The sequence below is a fragment of the Colletotrichum siamense genome (assembly GCF_013390195.1).
Source record: "Colletotrichum siamense strain Cg363 chromosome Unknown KSG_Cg363_contig10, whole genome shotgun sequence".
Classification (NCBI taxonomy): domain Eukaryota; kingdom Fungi; phylum Ascomycota; class Sordariomycetes; order Glomerellales; family Glomerellaceae; genus Colletotrichum; species Colletotrichum siamense.
In genome coordinates, this window is record NW_023501023.1 from 2,662,282 (window position 1) to 2,687,356 (window position 25,075).

At 53.8% G+C, this 25,075-nt stretch overlaps 10 protein-coding genes across 10 annotated transcripts; 5 read left to right on the plus strand and 5 right to left on the minus strand.

Annotated features, from left to right (window-relative positions):
• Positions 1 to 597: 597 nt before the first annotated feature.
• Positions 598 to 920, minus strand: CGCS363_v014592 (uncharacterized protein; the record flags this gene model as incomplete). The annotated part of the gene is made up of 2 exons (XM_036646441.1): positions 598 to 645; positions 711 to 920. 2 exons carry the CDS (start codon positions 918 to 920, stop codon positions 598 to 600), a joined length of 258 nt encoding a protein of 85 aa, XP_036489008.1.
• Positions 921 to 1,359: 439 nt separating this feature from the next.
• Positions 1,360 to 1,852, minus strand: CGCS363_v014593 (uncharacterized protein; the record flags this gene model as incomplete). Its single annotated transcript, XM_036646442.1, has 2 exons — positions 1,360 to 1,452; positions 1,505 to 1,852. The coding sequence occupies 2 exons, from the start codon at positions 1,850 to 1,852 to the stop codon at positions 1,360 to 1,362; spliced, it is 441 nt and encodes a 146-aa protein (XP_036489007.1).
• A 654-nt stretch (positions 1,853 to 2,506) lies between these two features.
• Positions 2,507 to 2,996, minus strand: CGCS363_v014594 (uncharacterized protein; the record flags this gene model as incomplete). The annotated part of the gene is made up of 2 exons (XM_036646443.1): positions 2,507 to 2,563; positions 2,616 to 2,996. The coding sequence occupies 2 exons, from the start codon at positions 2,994 to 2,996 to the stop codon at positions 2,507 to 2,509; spliced, it is 438 nt and encodes a 145-aa protein (XP_036488906.1).
• Positions 2,997 to 4,877: 1,881 nt separating this feature from the next.
• CGCS363_v014595 (uncharacterized protein) lies at positions 4,878 to 6,135 on the minus strand (the record flags this gene model as incomplete). Its single annotated transcript, XM_036646444.1, has 3 exons — positions 4,878 to 4,937; positions 4,987 to 5,874; positions 6,055 to 6,135. The coding sequence occupies 3 exons, from the start codon at positions 6,133 to 6,135 to the stop codon at positions 4,878 to 4,880; spliced, it is 1,029 nt and encodes a 342-aa protein (XP_036489009.1).
• Positions 6,136 to 6,481: 346 nt separating this feature from the next.
• Positions 6,482 to 8,083, plus strand: CGCS363_v014596 (uncharacterized protein; the record flags this gene model as incomplete). The annotated part of the gene is made up of 1 exon (XM_036646445.1): positions 6,482 to 8,083. The coding sequence occupies one exon, from the start codon at positions 6,482 to 6,484 to the stop codon at positions 8,081 to 8,083; it is 1,602 nt and encodes a 533-aa protein (XP_036488907.1).
• Positions 8,084 to 9,557: 1,474 nt separating this feature from the next.
• Positions 9,558 to 10,991, plus strand: 6GAL (Endo-beta-1,6-galactanase; the record flags this gene model as incomplete). Its single annotated transcript, XM_036646446.1, has 1 exon — positions 9,558 to 10,991. The coding sequence occupies one exon, from the start codon at positions 9,558 to 9,560 to the stop codon at positions 10,989 to 10,991; it is 1,434 nt and encodes a 477-aa protein (XP_036489010.1).
• A 3,395-nt stretch (positions 10,992 to 14,386) lies between these two features.
• On the plus strand, positions 14,387 to 15,079 carry CGCS363_v014598 (uncharacterized protein; the record flags this gene model as incomplete). Its single annotated transcript, XM_036646447.1, has 1 exon — positions 14,387 to 15,079. One exon carries the CDS (start codon positions 14,387 to 14,389, stop codon positions 15,077 to 15,079), a length of 693 nt encoding a protein of 230 aa, XP_036489012.1.
• Positions 15,080 to 16,827: 1,748 nt separating this feature from the next.
• Positions 16,828 to 18,002, plus strand: CGCS363_v014599 (uncharacterized protein; the record flags this gene model as incomplete). Its single annotated transcript, XM_036646448.1, has 2 exons — positions 16,828 to 16,850; positions 16,943 to 18,002. 2 exons carry the CDS (start codon positions 16,828 to 16,830, stop codon positions 18,000 to 18,002), a joined length of 1,083 nt encoding a protein of 360 aa, XP_036489011.1.
• Positions 18,003 to 18,202: 200 nt separating this feature from the next.
• PXG3-0 (putative peroxygenase 3) lies at positions 18,203 to 19,238 on the minus strand (the record flags this gene model as incomplete). The annotated part of the gene is made up of 5 exons (XM_036646449.1): positions 18,203 to 18,322; positions 18,378 to 18,470; positions 18,530 to 18,691; positions 18,741 to 18,965; positions 19,011 to 19,238. 5 exons carry the CDS (start codon positions 19,236 to 19,238, stop codon positions 18,203 to 18,205), a joined length of 828 nt encoding a protein of 275 aa, XP_036488561.1.
• Positions 19,239 to 20,980: 1,742 nt separating this feature from the next.
• On the plus strand, positions 20,981 to 22,378 carry CGCS363_v014601 (uncharacterized protein; the record flags this gene model as incomplete). Its single annotated transcript, XM_036646450.1, has 1 exon — positions 20,981 to 22,378. One exon carries the CDS (start codon positions 20,981 to 20,983, stop codon positions 22,376 to 22,378), a length of 1,398 nt encoding a protein of 465 aa, XP_036488560.1.
• Between the last annotated feature and the right edge of the window lie 2,697 nt (positions 22,379 to 25,075).

Below are 25,075 nucleotides of genomic sequence, written 5' to 3' on the forward strand. Positions count from 1 at the left end.
GTTTTCAGGTCACATGCTGGGAAATGAACGCAAAACGACTTGATGTGAAATTAAACTGGAATCACGAAAGGCAACGCAGTGGAAAAGGATCGTGAGATAGAGGAAGGGTGGGCTGGCTCCATTGATGAGCACGATAGGACCATCATCAATTTCAAAAGAGCGTCGAAGAAAGGCTTTCGCTCGCCCCGGATAGTACCTCTCCGGCAATTAAACATTCCAATAGATGGGCAAGTAGTCAAGGGCTGGAGCCTGGAGCTTGACACGGCAAGAGACTGAAGAAGACTTCTTTGTTGAGGAGCTACCTGAAAGGCGAAGGGTAATGGGGCAAGATACCAGCCAGGCTGGCAAGAGGGTTGCAACTGTAGGTAAAACTTGTCAGTCATGGGTCTAGCAGAAACACTGGAAGCTACAGAGACCACATACCTAGAGTAGCAAGCGCATAGCCTTGGCAGCACCTGAGACGAAAGCCCACCACGTAGCCCAGCGCCTGTCTAGTTCGTCCAAGGCAACAGCTCGAGAAGGCAGTTGCAGGACAAGCCGGCCAAAATCGCCAAAGTACCAGCGATCTGTCCGGACCTTCTTCATGCGGCAAAGAGCCTACTCCTCGTCCTCGGGGTTCTTGCCGTCGTGGTCCTTCTTGTAGTGCTGCAACAAAAGTCAGAACATGAACAAGGGAGGTGAAGAGTTGGCTGGGGCACGCAGGGACTGACGCGGTTGAGGGAGCTGCGGTTCTCGTACGCGCGCTCGCAACCGTCGAACTCGCAGCGGTGGAGGGCGTCGGTGGCGGAGATGCCGTTCTTCTTGAGGTATTTGCCGGCGAAGGAGTGGGCCATCTTCATGACCTCGTCCTTGGACTTGCCGCTCTCGGACTGAGCCTGGGTGAGGGCGTTGGCGACGGCGGTCTCGAGCTTGGTAGGCATCCTGTTGAAGAGAGGTTAGCGAGTGATAAAATGGACTCAAAGATTTGGGCATACTTGGGTGAGTTGGGTGAGTTGGGTGTTTCGGTTTGTTGATGGTGTGTGTTTGGTGGTGGATGTATTGTTTTGTGAAAGGTTGGCTGTGGTTGAGGAAAGGTTTGGTTTGGTTTTTTGCGGAAACAGAAAATGGTTTGAATTTATTTTCGAGAATTCCGGGAAGGAAGGGCTTCGAAGAAACAGGCGGAAACTGCTGGTGAGATTGAGGTTGTCAATGTGCGCGGTTGTCTCACGCTGAACAAAGGCACTATGGTGATTGAGGGAATCGAGAGACTGAAAATCATGTGATTGGATTTCCTTATAAAGAACCTGCGCGGATGAAGTGCATCCTTCCTCCTAATCACTGCCTCTGCCTTTTATCCCCGTTCATTGTCCCTCCCTTCCTTCAGGCAGTCTGATCTCCATCCTTGGGTGTGTCCAAGACAACACCCTCAGTGCTGGGAGGGATAGCCACACCATTATGCTCCTCCTGGTAGTGCTGGATGAGTGTTAGTGGCTTGGATTTGCGGTCTTGGGGGTCTTTCACTTACACGGTATCGAGACCGAACGTGCTGATATCTTTTACCGCAGCCAGGGACAGTGCAGCGGTAAGGCCTGATGTGAGTCTCACTCACATTGGCGTGAGCTGAAGCCCTGCTTGAGGCAGTAGCCATGGCCGCGCCAGGGTTGTTATGAGTGGAGTTGATGTCTGAGGAGTGAGTGTCTGCCGCTCCTTGAGTAGTGTTGAGGACAGCCTGGTTCTCTTCGTGGGCGCGTCGAGTGCCCATCTCAGCGAGGACTTGACGACTGGCCTGCTCAAACGCGTTCCAATCTTCTGGATGCTCCTCATGGATGCGCAGGAGCGCGTCTTGAATGTCTTGCTTAGTCTGTTCAGCCATCTTCCTTTGGTCTTCCTTTGTGGAGGTTGTACTGATGGTTGTAGTGAGGTAAGATACCTTTCACAGACTGAGAAGTTGTTGTTGTCTGGAGGAGAAGAAAAGAGAGGAGGGTTGAGCAGAAGAGGCCCTCATTAAATAGACTGATGAGAGGGGTACGTATCTCACCAGGATCTCACCTGAGGCTGCAAGCTCACCTGAGGTGAGAAGGTAGAACAAGAACGGAAGGAACCTGTAGGTCCCGGGGTGTTCTGTCTGAATTTGGAATTTTATTTACATCTTGAATTATTCTTACGATATAGCAGAGTCAGAGACGACGGCAGCGAGCGACGAACGGCAGCATTAGAGGCAATACAGCAGCGACAACCACAGAAGCAACGGTGACCGCAGTGACAATACAATGAGCAACGAAGGATCAGAGGGGAATAGTACGGGAAAGGCAGAAGCAAGGATACTCATGCTCGAGATGGAGGAAGGCAGGACCAAGAGAGGCCGGCAGGAAGCAGAACTACGCGATACAGCCAATCCAGCAGCCGAAGAATCGAGGCAAAAACACAGTCCTAGACACTTATTAAAGATCCTGATGTAATGTGATGTAGAACTTGTATTGAAGCCTTTCTGTGTCATTTGAACTTTTTGCTTCTACCACAACATGATTTACTCTTCATCAGTGTCTGTGGGTGCAGCCACATCGCCATGGTTGATAGCGTAGTGCTGTGTTTTGTCAGCATGGTACTCGAAGAAGGTGGCAAAGGACTGAACTCACGCGGGTGCGGCTTGACTTGTGCTGGTAGACACGAGGGCAGTAACGGACCTTGCAGGCATACATTCTGGAACTATTGCGCCTGCCCTTATTGCCTGCATGGTGGTTGCCGTTGTTGTTCACTTGGTCGATGCCATTGTTGTGGGCTTGTTCGTCGCCCTCGCTTTCATCTTGGTCATCGTCACTGCTGTCACTCTGGCTACTGCTGCTGCTGCTGCCTTCGTCGGCTGGCTCCTTCTGGGGGTCCGTGGAGCGAGCCACACAATCCTGGCGGATCTCGGCAAGTACGGCTCGTGTGAGGGAGTCGATTGTGAACCAGTCCTCAGCGTTCTCCTGCTCAATACGCAAGAGCGCATCCTTGATGGCGAGATGTAAGGCCGACATTCTGCTGGAAGGTCAGTCGGTCTGCTTCCAAACTTGGCAAGCAACTGAGACCTACGCGGGCAGCTTCGAGGGGTGCTGTGGGCTGACAGTTGTGAGTTGCAGGTGCAACGAGAATCGAGAAGCTGCCAGCTTTTATCCAGCGGATTAGTCGAGGCCTGGAAAGAGAAGGTGGGGTCTGGGTTGAGACAGAGACTCGGGACGTGGAGTTGCAGGGTAGGCAGCAATTCCAGCAATCTGTTGAGGAAGGAGCATCCCCAACTCCAACCTGCCAGACAGGAGTCTCAAGGCAGGAACGACCTGAGCAATTCTCAGTGCTTTCCGTGGCAGAATTCGCTGACCGCCCGCTCCTTCTCCCGCTTGAGCCAGGCGGTGATGCAGATCATAGACCCTTTCTCCCCTCTCCGACCCGCCGCGCCCTGATTTCACATTTGCCAACAACATCATCTGCAGAACTCCGCATCAGCTATCTTACTGGATCGGATTCCGCCATTCTTTCAACTTTGCACGAAGCTATACTTTGTCGAAATGGATTTCACCAAACTTCCAACGATTCCCGAAGAAGAGCCAAGAAAGTCCGAGGAGCCAGACTATCCAATAGATTTACCTGACCGCAACGTATCACGCCTTTCACTTGCGTCAACAATAAACCATCCCAGTTTGTACCGGTGTAGCTTACACAAAACTCCCCCTGGCAAAAAGCCGGAGTTCCCCCACCCCAAGAACTTTTCCGAAATCAACTGGTATGTTATTCCTTCATTGCATCCCCAGTCCATTGCGGATAGCAGCTAATGCAATGACACAGGAACGAGTACGAATGGCACGTGTGTAAGTGCCCGCCCAAGCCAAAGCTGAAGTTGTCTCGCTTCTTCTCTAATCCACCCGTTGACGAAGAAACAGGGAAAGACAATCTTAAACAGGGATCAGTAAAGATCTTGATACCCTGGCTTGGCAACGCCTGGGGGGTTACCATTCCCGAGAGAATCCTCAATAGCGGAGGCGAGGCAATCGCTTGCTGCAACTTGATAAGGGAGCTGTGGGACGCTAGAGGCAGGCTGCCGGAGATCTTGCCGGTATTCAGATACGCCTTGGCCGATGTGAAATGGTGGGAGCTACTGACAGATCTACGACTGGAAGCCTACAAAATGGTGGATTGCGATTCGTTTCCAAACGATGTCTTGATCAGCCACGGCCTACGTCGATATCTTGCTGTGCGAAAGCTTTCTCAGCTCATCAACCCTGGCCTCACCGTGAGGAACCTTGAAGCGCTTGTATACTGCGCCGTGGTCGGACCGAATGTATACCTCAAGCCGAGCGAACATCACCAGAGTTCGTCTGAATGGTCGGATTATTGGGTGACAACTCTAGAATGGCACAGGTCAATAGACCCAGCAGACGCTCATTCGGAAAATTCGGGTGGCAATGGCTCTCCGCAGACAGCAGCGGCGCTGCGCGACTTGGCATGGGTATCCGCAGAAAGGTATCGGTGGTTCTTTGGGGGCTTATCAAAACTGCACAAACAAAAGTTCACCCAATCGAAGGTCGAGAGGTTCTTGGAGCTCCTCCTAGAGGCTATGGAGCCAGGCGAGCACTTCAACAAGCCGGTAGACGTATGAGAGCGATTGCGCATGGAACAAGCGACACAAGACAGCGATTCATAACTTTACGGCGGTTGCAACGGTGCATGACAGAGACATTTAGCTGACGATAGCATTCTCTCTGAATCAAACTAGTATCCTCATGATTTTGTACTCGCGAAGACAAAGGTGACGCTCAGAAACTCGAACAGGACGCCCGGCGAAAGTGAACCACGCTGTGGAAATTCCAGCAATGTGGCGAGTGCCGCATGGTCTCTGCTCCCGAGTAGCCTAACTGTTGTCTAGTTCAGCGACGGATGGAGTAGTCTACCTTGCGGCTGTACCGGCGACCATGCTTTTTAAGGTGCTTTGGTTGTCAGCGGGGACAATTGGACCATAGGACTTGGGAAACTGACCTTCTGCAAGTAATTGAGTCGCTTGTATGGCTTGAAGCACTCTGGGCACTGCATGGTAGCCTCTTCGACACTGCGGCAGCGAGCAGGCTGCTGTCCGGCATGCTCAACATCAGCAGCGACGTTGTTCTCGATGACGGGGGCGATTCCCAGGGGAAGTTGGACTTGAGGGACAGGCTGGTGGGTCTCTCCGATGATGTGCTCAGGGTGGCCAAAGTAGCTGGACTGGTTCCAGTGGTCTGGGACGAACTGGCCAGGAGGAGCCATGTGGGTTTGCTGGGGAAAGCTCTCAGCAAGGAAGTGGTTGAAGGTCGGGTTGGAGGTCTGCTGGTCCCGGTTCTCGGCACCACTGGGTCCGGGGAAAGCGATCTCCGCGTTCACATGAATGGCATCGGTGGTGGGGCTGGCCAAGATATTCATCCAGTGATTGGGGATCGCCAGGCCGGGACATCCGTAAGACTGGAATCCCGGGACGTAGTCCGCAGCGTGGTAGGGAGGGATAGGCTGGCCCTGTTGGGGGATCAAGACGCCGTTGAACTTGTTGAACTTGAGGACGTCGAAGAAGACGGGGTTCTTGAGCGCGACGGTGGTGCGGTAGTTGACGGGGTATCCGAAGGCGTGGTCAGGGGTGCTTCCGGTGTGGACGTGGTAGCCGTGGAAGATCACGGCGTACTCGCTTCCGGGGATGACCTGGCGCATCTCTTCGGCGGCGATGGAGGTGGCCTCGTCGACGCGAGCCTGGCCGATGTAAGACTCGAGGGCCTCGTGGATCGCGCTCAGCGGCAGCTTGCTTGACTTGGAGAGGGCATTGGTGAAGGCGCGGATCTGGTCCTTGAGGTCGTTCTGGCGATTGTCCATCTGCGAATCGAGGTCAGATTCTGCTTGTTTCAACTAGGGGAGTAAGCAAACCTTGGATTGCTGTATGCTCTGTGGCAATGTTCTGCTAGATGGAGCAAGAAGGCAATGGATGTAGACTCGAGGGCCAAGCAAAGAAGGTCAAGATGCTTTGGTTTGAAAGGATCTTTGCTGTCCTTGTGGTCTTGGGAAAAGGAATTTCCTCCAGTCGGGGACACCAGTGAAGGGAAGTGCTCCTTGCTGAGGGCTCTCGATGGCATCAGCCCCACGTTGAAAGGCCTCTCTGCCCATCGCCATGGTGATGAACACCCAAGTCATATGAAAGGGACAAGGCTGAGGGCACAGAGGTGCATGAATTCTGCCATGGCTCCTCGCTCTCGTTCTTGGTCGATGGACGGTAGTGGTAGACGACGACAGCTGAGTTCTCCTGAAACATTGAAACAACATGATAGCTTCACCCTGACGGTAGCATTTGTTTCGTTTTTGCTGAGCTGCGCCTGTTCTCTTCTCTTGTTTTGCTTGTTAGCTTGCATTCGTATGAGCTTTGGAGCGCTGCAACTTACCAGTGAATATTGAAGGAAGGACCCAAGAAAAAAAGGTCGTCGGCCTGCAGTCCTGCGCTGGCTGGCTCCTGCCTCTTGCGATGGTCAAGATCAAAAAAGCTGGACGGATTTACGACCTTGCGAACCCTGCGCCCACAACCACCTTTTCCGCCCCTCCTACAACAGCAAAAACACCGCCAACTCTATCATTCGACAACAGCAGCAAATATTCCGACATACAACTCGGACTTGGCACACCAATGGCTGGAGGACAACCCAGCCCGCGCGGCAGCATGCGCTTCGTTCCCATCCCCGGCGCGCAGCCCAGGGTTACTTCGTCTCCTCGCGACGGCAAGAAGCCCTCCGAGGAGGCATCCGAGACCGCCGTCTCCATCACCGTCTCTAAGGCCAGCGAGGGTGAGATTCAGGAAGATGTCGAGATGTCTGACGGTAGCGGCGATAGTGACGATAGTGATTACGCCGAGAGCGATCCGCAGACCCCCGTTCCTGCCCAGAAGAAGACCAAGCGCAAGCGAAAGCGCAACGAAGCCGCCGAGGCCAGGAAGAGAGCCGTCACGCCCGACACCGTCGACTCGGGTGCAACCAACACCGACCCCTTCTTCGACGGCCAGACTCCCTCTGACGTTGACGACTCCACCGTTCCCCTGAACTACAGCCTGTCCCAGCCCCGAGCCAGCTCTACCCCGAACAGAGAGCGATCAGGAAGCCCCGATGGCCCTCCCGATACCCCGACGAAGTCTGCTTCCAAGCGTCGCTGTGTTCAGCCAGCCATTCGCCCTCCTCCACGTCCTGTCCTCCCGACCAGCGCCGAGGCTGGCCACAAGGTCAAGGCTCTGAGAAAACAGCTGAAGTCGCTGCATGAAGAGGAGGCGAGCGGCATGAAGCTGTTCGAGGAGACCATCGACGAAAACAATGCCAGTCCCGAATTTCTTGACGCCGCTGTCGATGCTTGTCGTACTCGTCTGCAGAAGGCCGTCCGCAACCGCAAGGTTCCCCTCCCCGCCGGAGCCGACAACTCTCGGGAGCAGGCTCTCTTGGCAGACGCCGATTCGGACGTTCCTCCGTCGCCGCCCCAAGAACTCGTGGAGATTGATTACGGCCCGTACCCTGAGATCTTTGGCTTCGACACGCCCAACCCACCCAAGAAGCTGTACTCTGAAGAGGAGATTGCCGATCTGGTCAGGGCGCTCGACAAGGCATACAAGGAGAGGCAGGAGTTCTACAACCAGCAGCAGATTCTCTTCGCCCGCATGGAGAAGGTTCGGGAGCAGTTCCACAGAGTATACCAGGAGCTCGAGAAGGCCAAGGTTGAGGAGGCCGAAGCCCTGCTGCGAGAGGCACGGGATGGTAGTCGCAGCGGCGGCGCCACCGCCAGCCCTGGCACGATCCACTCTTCGGGCGGCAGAGGACAGCTGCCGGGCGGAAGACCCCTGCACAAGCCGTCTCCGTCGATGAACAGGATTCGGCAATCTCTTAGCGCCGCGGAGTTGAGGTCGATTACGCAAGAGCGTCCGCAGCCTCGAGCTGTCTCTCCAGGTGCCATTCCCCTGGGATCTCCGCCCCGAGGATACAATCCCCGTGCCGCCCCGAAGTCCACCGATCCCCTTGGAACGACACCTTATGTCCCTTACAGGTCTTTTGAGCAGAAGGCTGAGGAGATTATCAAGAAGAGACGTGGATGAAGATGGCCCAAAGTTGGTCACAAGGTCGCTGGAGGTGCGTCTTTATGCTGCATCTTTTGGTTGCTACAGCTTTGTAAGATTATGGCTTGGTCAATGTGTCAAAGGGTCAGTATTTTCCCTTGCTTTCCCAGACAAACACTGACCTAACTGTTCAAACAAGCTTCCGCCGACGACAATCAAGCCCTTTGAGCATGACGACGACAATCAGCACAAAAACACAAACAATTACACTTGCTTTACTTGCAGTATTCTTGTAATTTTGGCGATTCCCCGCATTCTACCTCCCCTAACGACCGCCACAGATACAACACTGAATAATCCAAACAGGCTTCAACGTAGCTTGCCTCCCTAGCGCGCAATCATATGAGGTCTCATGACACGTCCGCGGATCCCGGAGCCGAACCGGTCGACACCATGTTTTCTCTCAATGATCTTCCGCCAATGCACGCGCGAGGCCGGCCTGCTCCGATGGCACCCTGCCATGCATGCCACCACCCCGATGGCGCCTACCCCACACTCTGTCCGGACGGCTTCGAACGACGGTGCATACCATTCGGCCGAGCTTGGGAATTCCAGGCACATAGATTGGATCGCTTCCGCGGAGGATTTCTGGTTGACAACGGGAGGATGGATGGATAACAAGCTTTTGATGAATGGATATGGCTTTTGGTGGACGGAAATGATTGCATGTTGGGAGTAGTGCCGCGGCATCCGTCTGCCCAATTTTTCTTCTTCTTGTATCGCCTTCTGTGTTGTACATTCAAGCCGAATAGCCGTCTTGCAATACCATATTGGTCTCCGAAATAGCACGTGGCACCACATCCCGAGATAAGATCCGCATTATTCGTCTCGACTCCTGAGGGCTGAGTCGCGCACCTCTCGGCCCGGGTCCACCAGCACAGGTCCCAAGTTCACAACTGCCTGATTAATCCAAGCACGGGCGGCGCCAAGTGACCTCGTGTCATCGCCGGCAATTTAACTCTAAAGATGGAACGAACCGAAGTACGACTGCATCTGCAGATTGCGGGGCCAGTGCGCTTGATGTGATCAACACCACCAGCCAGCAACACCCCAACCAGCGGGAATGGACGCCACGTCCGTGTCGGACCCAAACGACCGAGCTCGAAGCGGCACCAACCGCCGTTTCGACGACCAGACGGCGCGTATTCTACCCCCTCTGCCACCCTCTTATGGTATGTTAATCTCCAACATGACGGCATGGCATTCTGGCCCAAAAAAGGGACGCAACTCTCCCACCGGTCCGCTCATCCCCGTTTTCAGTGCCACTCCAAGACATCGTGGTCCCGCCTCTCGAGTCAGCGCCCCTGCGGGCTCCGTCTTGTCATCAGGTCCGTATCAGACGACGGACATAAAGGTCGTTGTCCAGTCCACACTTATACCAATATTTCCCCTATCAGGAGGATAGGATCATCAGTCTCCTCGGGCTCGATCTTCTCCTCACACAAGCATCATCATGCACTTCTCACTCAACCTGGCCGTGGCCCTCCTCGCGGGCCACGTCGCCGCCGACACGACGACCACCATCGACGCCAAGTCCGACCGCGGCACCTGGGAGGGCTGGGGCACCTCGCTCGCCTGGTGGGCGCGCAAGTTCGGCAACCGCGACGACCTCGCCGACATCTTCTTCACGACCAAGTCGACGACCTGGTCCGGCGCCAGCCTGCCCGGGCTGGGCTTCAACATCGTGCGCCACAACGCGGGCGCGTGCAGCTGGAACAGCATCAACGGCGAGAGCATGGTGGTGTCGTCGAAGATGATGCTCTCGCGGCAGATCGAGGGCCACTGGCTCGACTGGAACAGCGCGGACCCGGCGTCGACGAGCTGGAGCTGGGGCGTGGACGCGAACCAGCGCGGGATGATGCAGAAGGCCAAGAGCCGCGGGGCGAACCGCTTCGAGCTGTTCAGCAACTCGCCCATGTGGTGGATGACCAAGAACCACAACCCCTCCGGGTCGGCGGACGGCAGCGAGAACATACAGAGCTGGAACCTGCAGCAGCACGCCGTCTACATGGCCGTCGTGGCCAAGTACGCGAAAGACAATTGGGGCATCACGTTCGAGAGCGTCGAGCCGTTCAACGAGCCGACGGCGAACTGGTGGAAGGCGGACGGCACGCAGGAGGGCTGCCACATCGACGTCGCCACGCAGGCGAGCATCATCAACTACCTCCGCACGGAGCTCGACAACCGCGGGCTGAACAGCATGACCATCGCCGCGTCGGACGAGTCGTACTACGACCAGGCCGTGAGCACGTGGAATGGGCTGGGGTCGGCGCTTGATAAGGTGGCGCGGATCAACGTGCACGGGTACCAGTACGGCAACGGGGCGCGCGACAAGCTGTACGCGCAGGCGGCGAGCAAGGGTCAGCGGCTGTGGAACAGCGAGTACGGCGAGAACGACGCGACGGGCGAGCGGCTGGTGAGCAACATGCTGCTGGACTTCCGGTGGCTGCGGCCGACGGGGTGGGTGTACTGGCAGGTGCTGGATGGCGGCGGGTGGGGAGTGATTGATGCCGACAACGAGGCGGGCACGCTGGGCGCCGCGAACCAGAAGTACTTTGTTTTTGCGCAGTTTACGCGGCACATCCGCGAGGGGATGAAGATTCTGGACGGAGGGAGTGATAATGTGGTCGCGGCGTACGATGCGGCGAACTCGAAGCTGGTGATTGTGGCGATCAACTGGGGCAGTGCGCAGTATCTCAACTTTGACTTGAGCAAGTTCACGCAGGGCTCGACGGATGGGGCGAAGGTGACGCGGTGGAGGACGCAGGTGGGCAGCGGTGATCGGTATGTGAAGGCGGATGATACGGTGATGAGCGGGACCAAGTTCTGGAGTTACTTTGAGTCCAAGATGGTGCAGACTTTTGAGGTTCCGAATGTGAAGTTGTGATGGAAGTTGGGGATGGTTTAGTCTTCTTGGTACATATTTTATCAACACTGTTCATACTTGGGAAATATTGCACATGTTGCCAGTGGTGTCATTCCAAGACTGGTCTTGCATGCCATCGTTGTTAGACAATGACGAGGCAAAAAAAAAAGCAAAAGATCAAGTTCCGAAACCGAGAATCGAACTCGGGGCTATGCCTAACCTCTCACAAGATGAGAGGGCATCATGTTGGCCACTACACCATATCGGATGTGATTGATACATGGGCTGAAGGTGGAGTTGGCTAAGTCGGTAGCCGAGAAATTTCGGGTCGGTACTGGACCCGTAAAAACTCGGGTCAGAGAGGTTACAGGTGGAACACTGTGAACAGCTGAACACTGCGAAGACCCACGCAAGAGTCCATTTCCAATGTCTGGTGTGCCGTCTTGCACCAATAGCATGACAACCTAAATTTTCATAGCTGGAAAGTTGCAAATTGCAGTATGGTCGAAACCTCGTCAACAGCCGGACGCGATTCCCTCTACCCTCGTCTGTTGGTTTCAGTGCTTGGCATCATGGACCAGCGGCCGCAAACCCCTCGTTGGGATCACCGTCTGGTTTAATTTGACTCTATTCCGCTTGACCGGCGATTTCCTACCTTGTTGGTCAAACCAAGTCAGGTCATCCGGCGTTAAAGGCGCGCGTAACACCACCAAGCGCAAGCGAAGCTGACGTGATTTCAAACTTCAATAGCAATTGATTGCGTTCATCGCCTCCCCTGCGAACCTTGTCGTACCAAGCGCTGTAGTTTGGCCGCCCATTGGCCGCGTTTGGCAGTCTACGCGCCTACTCACCTGGATATCCTTGATTTCTTATCAAGATCGGCGGTTTGCATGAACTTCAATAATTACAGAACCCATGCTGAAAGTCGGGGAATAATATCAGTTGAGATAAACGTTTTGACCAGGGGCGCCCTGGGTTGTCGTGTCACATGATGAGAGCTGGGACAGGAGATTTCCCCACAAGCCGGCCATCTCGTAAATCTCGCGTCGATGCTATTTCGAGGATTGCCATTATCGCTCGTTTAAGGGATGCACCGCCTGGCAAACTGGTTTACATAATTGCCTTATTTGACTCTGCTTGGCATGGGAAACGCAGCTGGCCGATGTTGAAGGCATCTACCATGCAATCTGGCTGATGAGGTGATTCAGGAAGAGGATGATGTCGAATCAGCGTTCGGCGCAAGCATGACCCCTCCCAAGCACGCGGCTGCCCCTGAATCAGGGCGTTCAGTGGTCCTGCCCAAGATGTGGCTGCCGGGCCGGTGGGAGAACGTCTGCGGTACACACTGAAAGGGCTGAGGGCGTCTCCACCTGCCTGTCTCGGCAGCGAGGTCGTTGATTGTGGGGGGTTAATTGGGCATCTGCAGCGGTGGACCGTGCTGTGTGGCGCGCGGCAGTACCTGAAGTACCGCTGGTCCCTGAATCGCTTCCATTGCGCCTTTGCTGCTGGGGATGTTTAGATCGTTATTTGCTGAGAAGCAATTGCAAAGGTCAGAAGTCAGCGTCATAGATGTGGTAATTGCCGTGGAAGGGTGGAAGGGATTTTGCGCCAAAACGTGCTTGCATTGGGCTTGGTTGTTCGCAACTTCCATCCTTCGCTTCGTGGTTTCGAGCACTTTCCGATTCAAGTGGATGAGGCGGCAGTGACGAGGATGAGGAAGGACATGGACGACAAGGACGACGGAGACGACGACGACGACAGGAGCGACGGCCAAGACAAGACTGGCATCCACGTCAACCCCGTCCGACTGGGAAACCTATACGCTGTTGGCCTTCAAATAGAGGCAGGCGTGATACATTGTAGCCAGTTCTGGAGTAGCGCTCGTCACTCGCCCATGTGAGCTGCTGCCGTCACAGTTATTGCACCTGCACTGGCAGTTGGTCACCAACTCGATGCTCATGGAGGAAAGAACATCTCTCTGGGCAGCCTTCACTAGATACCTTGTCGACCATCTTCCCTCTCGCCATCTTGCAACGACATGCCTCGTCAATCTCGTCTCTTCCACAGATTTTCAACATCAACACATTCTGCTTTTGGTTTTGCTTCACAGTCTCAGCTACAAAAACAACGCTTGCAGTACCATCAATATGTCTGGAGGAACCCCGCCCTTGCCTCCCCTTCGCGATCGTCGTGACTGGAATCTCTGGTCATCGTCGCTTCTTGCGTATTGTCAAGTATACCGCACCAATATCCAGGGCGCTCCAGTGCGATTTACAAGTTCCGAGAACGAGTTGATGTATCTGATGACTCTCGGTCCGCCAGAGGCCTTGTTCGACTTGATGTACGACTCCCTCTCCAAAGACGTCATCGACGGCCTCAGGCATTGTGGCTATACTTTCCCCACCCAGAACGAACCGCATAAACTCCTCGAACTCATCAAGAGATTCCTCGCCCCATCGATTTCGCAGAGAGCCATGCACGTTTCGAACCTGGTTTGGTCCCCCTTTCGCATCTACCAATCCAAAAAGGACTTCGCCTCGTTCGCAAACTTGGTCAAGATCGCCGCTGTTGAGGATCCAACGGAACCAAATGAGATTCTGGCCCTGCTTCTATATAGAGGCATGGAGGTATACGATTCTGCGCTGCCTGGGAAAGAGCCGGGTGACAACTGGGTTCTATCATGGGATGCCCTCATCGCAATACTCGAAAACTAGCTGCCTGGGCCTCAGAGACGCATATGATGGGTCCTATCGTCATTGATATCCTCCGGCGATTATACATCATAAATCAGGGGTATGGGGGCATACGCCAAGGACGATGGGGTTCAGGAAGGAAGACGAAGGGGGATGATGAGAAAGGAGGACAAGGATAGTAGAAAGGAAGACAAGGAAGGGAGAGACCAGTGACCAAGGTCGAGAGCGGCGACCAGACTTGACGTCTGTCTTGTGGCACGCATACTAAAAAGTAATCGGAATAACACAGTCGTTTCTTTTGAATGTTGCGCTGTTTTTCAATGTGATGATGCCGCCTAGAGGAATCAAGGCTGCGCTGAGGGACCCACGCAGAAGTCTTCCTCACATGCCACTCGTTCCTCAGCCAGCCAACCCGCCATCTCCTTAGTGACCGAGACATAGGGGTTTAGCGCGCCCCTTTTCTACCTCCTGTCATCGTCTGCTTGGTTGTATGACTAGCGACGTAGAGGCTTAGAGCCAGAGATGCTATTCGCTACTCTCGGCGCCACTAAACGTTTCCGGCCTCTTCTAACCCCTGAGGTCCTCGTGGTCCCTCTCGAGATAAATCGTGCGCAGTCCGAAGCTTCCTGTTCTACAGGTTCTTTTCATTCAGACGAGACTTCAAATTACATCTTTTCTTTCCTTTTTTTCACTTTTCTTTTTTAAGATTCCAGCACTGTCGCCATGTCCAAAGGAATCCCAACCCTGCAAGACCGAAGAGGTTTCCCAGCATGGCAGAAAGCCATGCAGAAAAGTCTCACTCCCTATCAATGGGAATTTGTAACCTGTCCAGACGGCGAGCCGTCCGAAAACAAATGGATGTTCTTCTGGGAAAATCATAGCGCTCAGGCAAAGGCATACATGACAATCCTCTATTCCATTCCCTACATCACTCTAGTCGGCCTGGGCGCTCATGACGAGCTCACTCCTCCGAGAGACTTTTATCACGCAGATTATCCGCATCACGTTGAATACGATAACTGGGTTCAGGGCGGCTGCCCAAGACACTTGTACAATGTCGTCTGCAAATGGTTCAACCCAACCAGGGCCATGATAGCCGCCCAGGTCAGATGCATCGCAAACACCGATCCGGCAAAGTACAAGTACGTAGGCCACTATGCCGCTCGCATGTGGTTGAGCAGACTATGTGTCGACCCTTCCCGTACGGAGGATAATCCCGTTCTTACGATTTTACTTTGCGACGCCATCAAGAACTCCTATCCGGCCGTCGTTGCGGAGTTAGCGAAGGAGGACTACAAGAGAACATTCGCTCAAGTGCTGGACGCCATAGCGCCCAAAAGATTCGTACTCGGGAGGAAGCGGGTGGCAGACGACACATCGAGAAAGGCAAAGAGGATCAAGACAGAACCCGAGTAAGCATGCAGCGTCACGGTGACGTCGGAGACAGTTAATGTAAAGGATTTAGGGGCATCGGGGACGGGAGGGGACTTTCGGAGGAGGTCTCACTACAACAGCGGAAATGAATCGAGTTTGAATCGAGTTTGAGGTTGCGCAAAGGATGATTTGAAGTTAATTGAAATATTCCGTGTTAACATCATCTGCTGTTATGATCTTGTGCCACATGCAATCTACGCCTGATTTAAACCAAGGGACAACATTCTATCCCGGAATTGTGTCCGTCTGGAGGTTCAGAAACCAAGGCTTGCTTTCATAGACGACAGTACAGTTCCCAAAGACCGACGAGAACAAGCCCTGCAATACTATTGCATCCAAAGGAAAGGAAACATCGCTGGTGATCCTAAAAGTCTAAAAGTGCAACGAACAACAAAAAGTGAAGGCACCACGCCTCGTGTGTTGACAAGAAAGGGATTCGAACCCTTGCCTATTTCTAGACTAGCACCTGAAGCTAGCGCCTTAGACCGCTCGGCCATCTTGCCCGTGTTGATGGTCGTGAAAGTTGTGCGCTTGAGTGGGCTGGTCCCCACTCGAGCGGGTTCTCGCAGCGAGACGTGGGGTCTGTTGAGGGGCGTGAGAGGGTGAAGTGGAACACGAGTGGTCGAAGATCCTGTCACGGACGTTGACTTAGTATCTAAAATGACGTGCTGTTAAATCTTGTTATAGTTGGAGAGGAGATATGCGAAATGCCTCTGTTTGGTTCTGATATGATATTGGGGTGGCTGAAGACATGATTGTGTTGTATCTCGAAGGTTGGCCTGTCTTTCAGAATTGAAACGGCTGAGGGAGACTTACTCTAGAGAAAGTTTTCTCTCTCGACACGTTGAAGAGGAGACATTATCACTGTATCCTGGAGGATAGACTGCAGGAGCAGCATGCATAGGCGGCAGACTCGCGAATGGTGGTCCCAGCCGGCCTGCTAATTGTTGCCAGCCTTACGGCTTCTGGTCATGAACGAAAGTTTCGTCAGTCTCGCCATCGCTCCCATCACCTTCAAGAAGTGAAATGAAAAAGAAATCGCTGTCAAGTTCTGGAATGATACGTTGATTGCCATCGAAAGGTTCTCTACAAGGGGCATGACTTGACAATTAGGTGTAACCAACATTGAAGCTCCTTTCATTCAGCTATTCTGTCATCTCCTTTAATGTGTTGCAATATTCCAACTGGACTCTTTCCAGTCAACAAAGCCATCTTGACTGACTGCTTTCCATCCCTTTAGACCACGCCTTCTGGTGAGCCCCACCCAAGTTGGACTTCCCAAGTTCACTCGCAGCTCCAGCTCTCTGCTACAACACCACCACGATTGCATCAAGCCGCGTTCCGATATCAAGACCAAAATGGCACAGCCGCACCACCACTTCAGAGCGTGGTCTTCCCATTGCGGCTGGGGCGTCATGTGACACCTCTCGTCCTGTCCCTCAAAAAACAATTTCGAATATTCTCCTCTCTTCCCTCTTTCCAACTTCAAACCTCGAAACCTCACACCTCACAGAGAGCTTTTCTTGACTCTCGTTGCCACCCATCAAAGAACATCGCAGCTTTGAAGGAACTTCGAAAACCTTCCATCGAGGCATTGTTCCCACTTCCACGCATTGTCTCAACATATACGCTGGTGTCACGCCCCTTTGACCCCGTCGCGGACTGTCTCCCAGGGAAGCTCACAAAGCATTGTTCGCAGCGGGCCGATCAAAGGAGACCAAGCCTACAAAATGACCGACAGCCAAGAGCCCCCGTAAGTTGCTCCATCAGTACCATCAGTGCCCCCTTCTCCCAGCGAATTCAATCTTCTCTGATTTTTCGAACGACGCAACTGACAACCCCCAGGAAGCCACAGGCCGCCGTCGATATGGCCGCCAGCCCTCAAGATGCCCCAGTCGGGGCCGCCAAGGACTTGGGAGTCAAGACCGACGACGCGCCCACCGCTCCAAAGACCACCGACCCGAACAAGGCCACCGGCTCTGAGGTCCCTCCGACTCCCACCAAAGTCAACGCCGGCATGAACAGACTCGCAGAGCGAATGATGAAGCTCGAGAACGGCCGGCCCAAGCCCAACCCCTTCCCACCCTGCGAGCCTCTCAACATCCCGCGCCGCAACCGCACTTCCTACGCGAACAACTCTCCCTTTCAACTCACGGCCGAAGACTGGCCCCTCCCGGAACCAGCCGTTGCAACCGACAACATCGTCTCGACAGACCCCAACATCCCCTCCATCCGCGTTAAGAACACGGACCCGGAGGCGGGCCCCAGCAGCAACGTCCCCCCGGGCAAGACCGTCAACGTCCAGTCCCCTCACCACCTGCAAGTCGTCGACACTCGGACTAGACCAGCACCGAAGGCTAACGACGCCGCCAACACCACGCCTGCCAAGAAAGACAAGAAGAAGAAGACCACATTCTGGGACAAGCTCGACCGCATCCTCGGTCTGCACCGGGTTAGAGCCTTCGGTGACGAGACGGGTAACGGCCGGCTCGTGGCGAAGAAGTCGACCTACCGCACGATCCTGCTCGTCGGCATCGCCCTGATGGTCAGCTTCCTCGCGTCTATCATCGTGGTCGTCGCGGACGGCGGCCGGGGCGGGGAGCCGGAAATGGGGGCGGGGTGGTGGGCGTGGATGGCCTGCAGCGCGGTGGGCTTCGTGGGCGCGATCGTGATGTTTGTGTGGGCTGTGCAGCACAAGAAGAAGGTGCTCTTCCACATCAATATCCGCGCACAGGTTTTGAGGCAGCTGGAGCGGGCGGACGTGGAGATGAACTTGGTGAGTGGACGGCCGAGTAACAATGAGCAGCAGGCGCAGCGGGCTCAGGCTGCGGCTGAAGGATCGGGTACGAAGTGTTTGAAGACTGGCGGCGTTTATAAGAAGGGAGAGTGGGCGGAGAAGAAGTGAGGTGACGAATGGGGGGGTTTGGAGTTTTGGAGTCTGGGTACTGGGTATGTGAGAGTAGAAGCATGAGGTTTTGAGCGTCGACAGTCGGCATGGGATCAGAATTGAATGGCATGGAAATCAAACGACGTGATCCGAATGACGCCGCACGTTGGTCCATTAGACTTTTGTCCATCAAGGAGGATCTGGCGGCCTGGCAAAGTTTACAGATGAATACCAATCCTCTTCCGATAGCCGATGAAGCCATCGCCACCGAGTCCCCATCCCTGTTTCCAACCTTCGCCAGAGCGCCTCTTCTCCCTAATGTCCCAGAACAACGAGCCCTAAAGAAGCAAACGGTCAGAAGCTGATAATTACCCAGGGTATTTCGAGACTTACATCATACACCCTCCGGAGGTCCTCCTTGTGAACCTTTCCGTCGTCGGCCAGCAGCATCCATGTCGTGACCCATTCGAAGAAGGAAGCGAGCCACTAATCACAGAGTCAGTCGCGAAGCTTTGACTGATGGGCGTCTCGGGATGGTGACCTACCCCAAACGGATCAACTGCGCAGCGATTTCTGCTCATCAGGTCAAAGACCTCTCTGAAGGTCAAGGTGTTATCTTTCCTCGCACTGCAGTTTGCGAAAATGTCTTCGAATCTTTGGGGGACGAAGCGACCTTCGCTATCGTAGACGCCCGAGTCGGAGCCATGCTGTGTCCAAGTCAGACATACCCTCCCTGCGGCAGAGAGGAAGGCCTACCTTCGCCTTGTGCATGCCATCAACGTATAGCCGGAAGAAAGGGTCTGGCAGGTACGAATGCTGCATGACGGTCCCGTACGAAAACGCGAATGGGATCACGGTACACGCAAGAAGACAAGTCGGTATGTTGAAGCCCAGGTCGCGGAAGCCCACCCAGACGTCGATGGGGGTGATGATGCCGTCGTTGTTGCGATCCCAGAAGAGGACATGTTGTTGCAGAACAGTCTGATACGAGTTAGCTCAATCCTACAGCTGATTTCGAAGCCTTACATAGTCACTCAAGTTCTCGGAGTAGTCCTCGCTTCCATTTGGCTTTCCAGCTGACGGCGCGAAGTTGGCATGCGCCACACCAGCCGCTTCGATGGCTCTGCCCGCGTTCACCGCCGGGGGTCGGCGGTATGTGGCTGGGCAATTGGGAACGGCAGTCGCGAAGGCGGGGCCGTAGCCGTCCGCACCTTCCTTCTCGTGAATGATCGTTGTAGATTTCGGTCCATGCATGGTGCGACGTAGTGCGAGATGTCGATTGAATGAAATTTGTACAAACCGGCAAGGAAATGGCTTTGCGTGGCTATTGCGAAGTATTTAAACCCAGGTGCACTTTCACAAGCATTCCTCGATGAACGCGGCGTCAGATTGTTGAGTGACATCACGGCGTTGGTGTTGGATGATGTCATTGACTCATCGTTTGGCTTACAGGAAGCCTCCCTAAGATACTGAGCCTCATTGCAATGACAAGAATCGAGGTCCAAGATTCGAGCTTCTTTCGAGGAAGTGTGAATTTTTCATACCAATTCTCAGGAAACACTTGGGAGGAAGCACTCCGGGCCGCGTTTTGGGCACCCGGTGACGGGATCTGCACCGGTGTTTCCGTCGAAGTGGGGTTCGCCCGGGGGAGTGCGGGGCATCTCCGTTTGGTGTCTGCATCACGCATCCACGATGATGTTCATCGAGCGGTCTTGATGTAACTTCTCCTGCTTGACTTTTCTATGTATCGAAAGCGCAGAATCGGCGACGAAGACTTTCACAATTGTCAGCCTGGCAGGTAAGTGACTTCCAAGTTCCACATTTCGCTAGGTATTGCTCTCTGAGCTGGGAAACATTATCACCAGTGCGAAGAAACACCTTACATATGGGACATTAAACACGTGAAGACTAGATGGCCTCGATCTTGAAGCCTTGTGCAACGCCTCAGTCCCAATCTGAGCGCTACTTCTTGCCGAAACATACTTGTTTTCCTCCGACCTGCGCCGCCTGGGCTCGGCAATTCCACTTCATCTCGGCCCGCTCTGTTGACAAGATCCCGACTCAACCGATAACATGCCTCAGACCACCAAACGTTCCACCGCCGCAATCTCGTAAACAAAGAACCAACCCAAGGCCGCATGCGTCTGTTCAAAAATCCGGGGTCGACCCATTATTCAATGATCTGTGTCGATCGCCGGCCCCCACCACGTGGGGTGCATCTCTGGAAACCATGTAGCCGAAGTAGACCGTCAAGGCTTGACCCAATTTGGAGGAAAATATCTGAGACACGACAACAAAACTTGCACCGTTTTTACCTGTTGCAGAGGCATGGAACGTAGGATAATTGCTGTGGGCAACGAAACATTCCAGGGTTGGTTTGGAATTGAGTCAATGGACTGCAATATTAATCGGGGGGCGTCCGGGCTGGCGGCCTGTTCCTTTCTTTCCTCGCGATAACCTCACTTCACCCGCTTCTATGGTTGGGGGCCGAGTCTCTGGCTTGTGTCAAGACGGTGGCTTCAAGAGCAACTGCCGAAATCTTCTGTTGGTTGTATCATACGCCAGTCCACTCATTTCTCTACATGATGGTGATGTAAAAAACACAAGTTGCATCATGGAATAATTCTGCTGGGCTGCACCTGCCTCAGCACCTGGGCCTCGCGCCTTCCTTCATCTTCCCCTTTGTACCAACGTCGCGTCGCCATCAGTCTCGCGTCAAGTCGCTCCTTCCTCTGAACAACACCAGAGTACACACTCCTTCCTCAACTTCTTTTGTTTACCCACGCAGGACAAAAGAGTTTTCACCACCCACCTTCTTTTTGACTTTGCCTTCTACACGCTCTTTCTTCTTCTCCCTCACCACCCTCACTCTCTCACAACACACTCTTTTGGTGATCGCCAGTATCTTCAGTCTTTCGCTTTTGCGCGTCCGCATTCACAAGGCGCGCACGTCAATCCTTACATTCTTTTGGTATCACGATAACATCATCTTAATCATGTCTCCTCTCCCAGGCCAAGCCTCCTTCAGCACGGCCACGACCGCTGTTGCTAGCCAGGGCGTGGCCTACCCCTCGGTTGAGGAGTTCACGTCTTTCAAGCTTCCTGCGACCCCGAAAATCGTTGAGCCCAACTGCGACAGCGTCTCTGAGGAGTCCGACAAGGAAGGCAAGCTTGAGCCTCGTCCAGCGACCCCCACGCCTCCCTCGCCCCTTTCGACCGAGTCGTCGGATCTGCAGATCAATGACGATACTCCCACCAACGTCCGCGGAGAGTCGATGATATTCCCAAGACAGCCACTCTCGGTGCCCAGATCTTCGAACGCGACCCTGGGAACTCCTCGTTGGCCTTTCCAGAATGCGACCCCACGCCCCTCCGTTATGGTCCCCATGACCCGCAGCGTGACGGCATCGACCACGCAGTGGCTAGATGTCAGACGCAGTCATCCTCCTGAAGTCAGCATGACCGAGTCGCTTGACGAGTTTCAGATCAATCATCCCCACGCTCGCATGCTCGCTCTTCATCCCGCGAACCTCAGCCTTCACTTGCCTCACACCCCTCATCAGATCCGCCACTTCCCCCAGCTAATCGAGACCCCTTTCCGCCCCGCTGGGCCGGCTCCCGATGCTCCTCAGCCTCACAAGAATCGCAGCGGCAACTTCTTCGACTGGAGCCGTCGACTCCTCAAGTTCGGCCTCCGCAGTGGCCATGGCAAGCGTAACAGTGCTATCAAGCCCAAGACTTGGTGGTACCAACGCATCAGCACTCAGAAGGACATGTTCTATGGATGCACCCTCTTCGCTTTGTTCTTCCTCATCAACTTTACCATCGCCACGACCATCTTCGCTACTATTCAGCACTTCACCAAGAGAACACCTTTCTGGCTTGCCATCTGGGAGATTATCAGCCTTTGCCTTTTCGCATTCACCTCCGTCATCTGGATTCTCATGTTCCGTTTTCGCAGGTCCGTTCACGTCGACGAAGAGAGCAGAGGGCGATCCATTATGCCCAGGGCCTGCAACGAGACTCACATCCCGGCTAGCCCCCGCGAGATTGAGCACCGACGCACCCTCGGCGCTGCCTCCCAACGCGAACAGCGAATTCAGAGCATGCAGCAGTCGGATAAGATTGACTCTGCTCCTCACGCAGTTCAAATCACCGAGATCCCCAAGGAGGCGACAGTCGCACAGGCCGTCGATCATCCCGACAACTACGTCGTCACCGAGGCGAACATCATGGCCACTATTCCCCGCCGCAACAACACCAACGAGCAAATCGAGAACTACTGGACTGACGTCTCTCTGCTCCCCACCTCGCAGTCGCAGGTCAGCTCCATCACTGCGGTCGTTGACACGGCCCCTGCAGTTCCCACCAACACTCCCCGATCCGAGCGCTAGGAGCGCGAGCATCGTCGTCGCTCTGGCCCCGTCACCTCATACGACTCCGTTGAGATCATGTCCGGCAGAGCTACTGCTATGATTTGAGAAGGCTGTTTTGTGCTATTGAAGAGGTGATACTTGGCTTTTGGACGGTGTATTGGCATTGCATGGATGGCATTCTGGACAGGACGTTAGTTGACATGATACCCAGTGGAATGGAGAGGCGTACTGGGTTGGATCAGAACTTTCTATGTTTGTTCAAGCTTGGCTTGGCTTTGTATTGAGTATTTTGGACTCGATGATTGGGCGGTCAGACGCCAATTACTATTGGAACTTTCAACGTGCTTGCTGTCAGACGTGATGCGGAGAACAGACTTGCAGGAAGCAGGCTGTGATGCTGAAGCCACCGATGATTTTGCTCTGATAACTCCCTTCTCCTGGGACATCCATCAGCTCTGCTGCGCCGCTGCCTCCAGTCAGAGCTGCACTGCACTGATGTATGCGGCGGATGTGGGAGCCACAGAAGAGATGAGGACACTTCTCGACAGTGGTGCATCGGTAAACATTAAAAGTCATTCAGGTAGACTACACTTACAATCTCTCGTAAAGCTGACCTTACGTCGTATCGTATGAGGTCTTCAGACACTGTCGCATTAAGATGGGCTGCTGATGAACATGAGCAGAATGACAATCCTCTCCTCATTGATGAGGCTGAGCAAGATACCAGTTACAGTAGCACTTCCAATAGCATTCTTCCGGCTCTTTCGACAGTGAAGATGATAAGAACCATGCCATTGAGATCGGACTTTTGTTGGAGCTCATCCGACGGTAGTTAATTCCAATCATCAAAAGCCACGCTAATAGCCAGACGCAAAGTGGCATGCTCAACGCAGGGCTTGAAGGTGTTGACAAGGCAAGTTCATATAATAAAGTTGCGATCGGCTTGAGCTTCGAAGCACAAGCTAATTCAATCTTTAGTATTAACGCCGCTTTACTGTGACATACACAACTGGAATCCTTTTAGTAGACTTCGAAGAACTACAGTAGTCATGGTCATTCAAATTTTTCTGTCTCGTCTCGACGCACTAATCCACGAGACCCGGATCGGAGGAAGATGCTGAGACCAAAAGACTGCCCAGCCACGATTCAAGGAACGATGGCTCCGTGATGTACTGCTCATTGCACAAACGACCCTTCTCCTTTGCCTTCCCAATTTTTGCCCTGGGGTCGAAGATATGTCGATCTCCAATCCACATCATAGTTGATGTCGGCTCAACAAACATTATGGACCCATTCACCGACGGTTAATTGTACAATTTGTCAAACATGGCGTTATTTGAAGTTGTGCACTCTGGTGGCTGGGAACCGTTGACGAGGTCGCGGTTATCAGTAGTGGTACGTAGATAGACGAGCCGCAAAGATAAACCTGGCCCGAAGATGTCAAGGTCGACCTAGGATGTATGCGAGGGGATTCAGAGGAACCTAGTCTCAAACGAACTACTTCAGTATCGAACGGACCACTGCATGACACTTTTACATTCACCTGAGACTTATACTCATTGTGGAGTTGATTTGAAATATACTGTCCTAATAGTAAAAGGTTCATTCGTGATCGGGTAAAGTTGGCGCTGAAATTCACACCCAAAGAAGCGGAAATTTCAAGCCCTCGACGTGAGCCAAGTAGTTTTCAATACAGGCCCCGTATTTCCCTGTACTGGAGCGGGTACTTCTCCTGTGCTCTCGGTATTATTGCTACTGTTGTAGTCGCTATTATTGTTGCTATTATCGTTCCTATTGTCGTCGTCCCTCGTCGTTGTCCTCATTAAAGTCGCTCAATACACGGAGAATGTAGCCGCCCAGACACAGTAGAAATCGTCGGAGTCTTCAAATCACACGGTGAATTTCTAGCTGAAAGGACGGTGAATCCACGTCTAGTGATTTTACGGGTGCCAAGATTCCCGGGCGAGTAGACACATCGTCCCTCCACTCATTTAAGCTTTCGGGTAGAGGCCGATTGCGGCAGTTCATCCCTGAGTAGACGCACGCACTACCGACTGTCCACCAAGAGGTAGTCATCAAGCATACCTGGGATTCTCTAACCCAGGGTCAAAAGTGGACTTCAAGTGATAACTGTACAGCCCGGCGCCGCTTAGTAACAACCATTGCTGTCCCGATCTTTCTAGAGGAGCATCCCCCAGTATCTGGGTCCGTTGCGAGATGAGTTGGAACTGGCCCGCATATCTTAATTAACTGTGTTTGCCCCAAGTATTATGCGGTCTTGGAGTTGCCGATGGGCCGGTCAAACTCGTAGGCAGTAAGGCGGCCCGGAGGGCGTGGTCGTGCTGGCCCGCGGGGACGTGGTTTTGACCCATCCCAGCCTAGCTGGCATCTCCCCGTATTCTTCCCAGAGACTCGTTATGCAGCCCCATCTTGACCACCTGCGTTGGTAGACGAGCATGCATTTGGGGAACAGGACAAAATGTCTTGAGTCGCGACTTTCTCGGAGGCAGCGGCAGTGCGTTTGAGCAAATTCATGTTAGCGGAGCTGGGGGAAAGAGTAGAGTATCGATAGATTTCTCTCCGACTTGATCGGCGTCTACGACAATTATGCCCGAGAACCACGAGCACCTGTCTTGCATAGGTTGTCTAGTTTCAGACTTACCCATGCCTGTGGCGGAAATGGAGAGGAATGACTTCACAACATAGTATGTACAG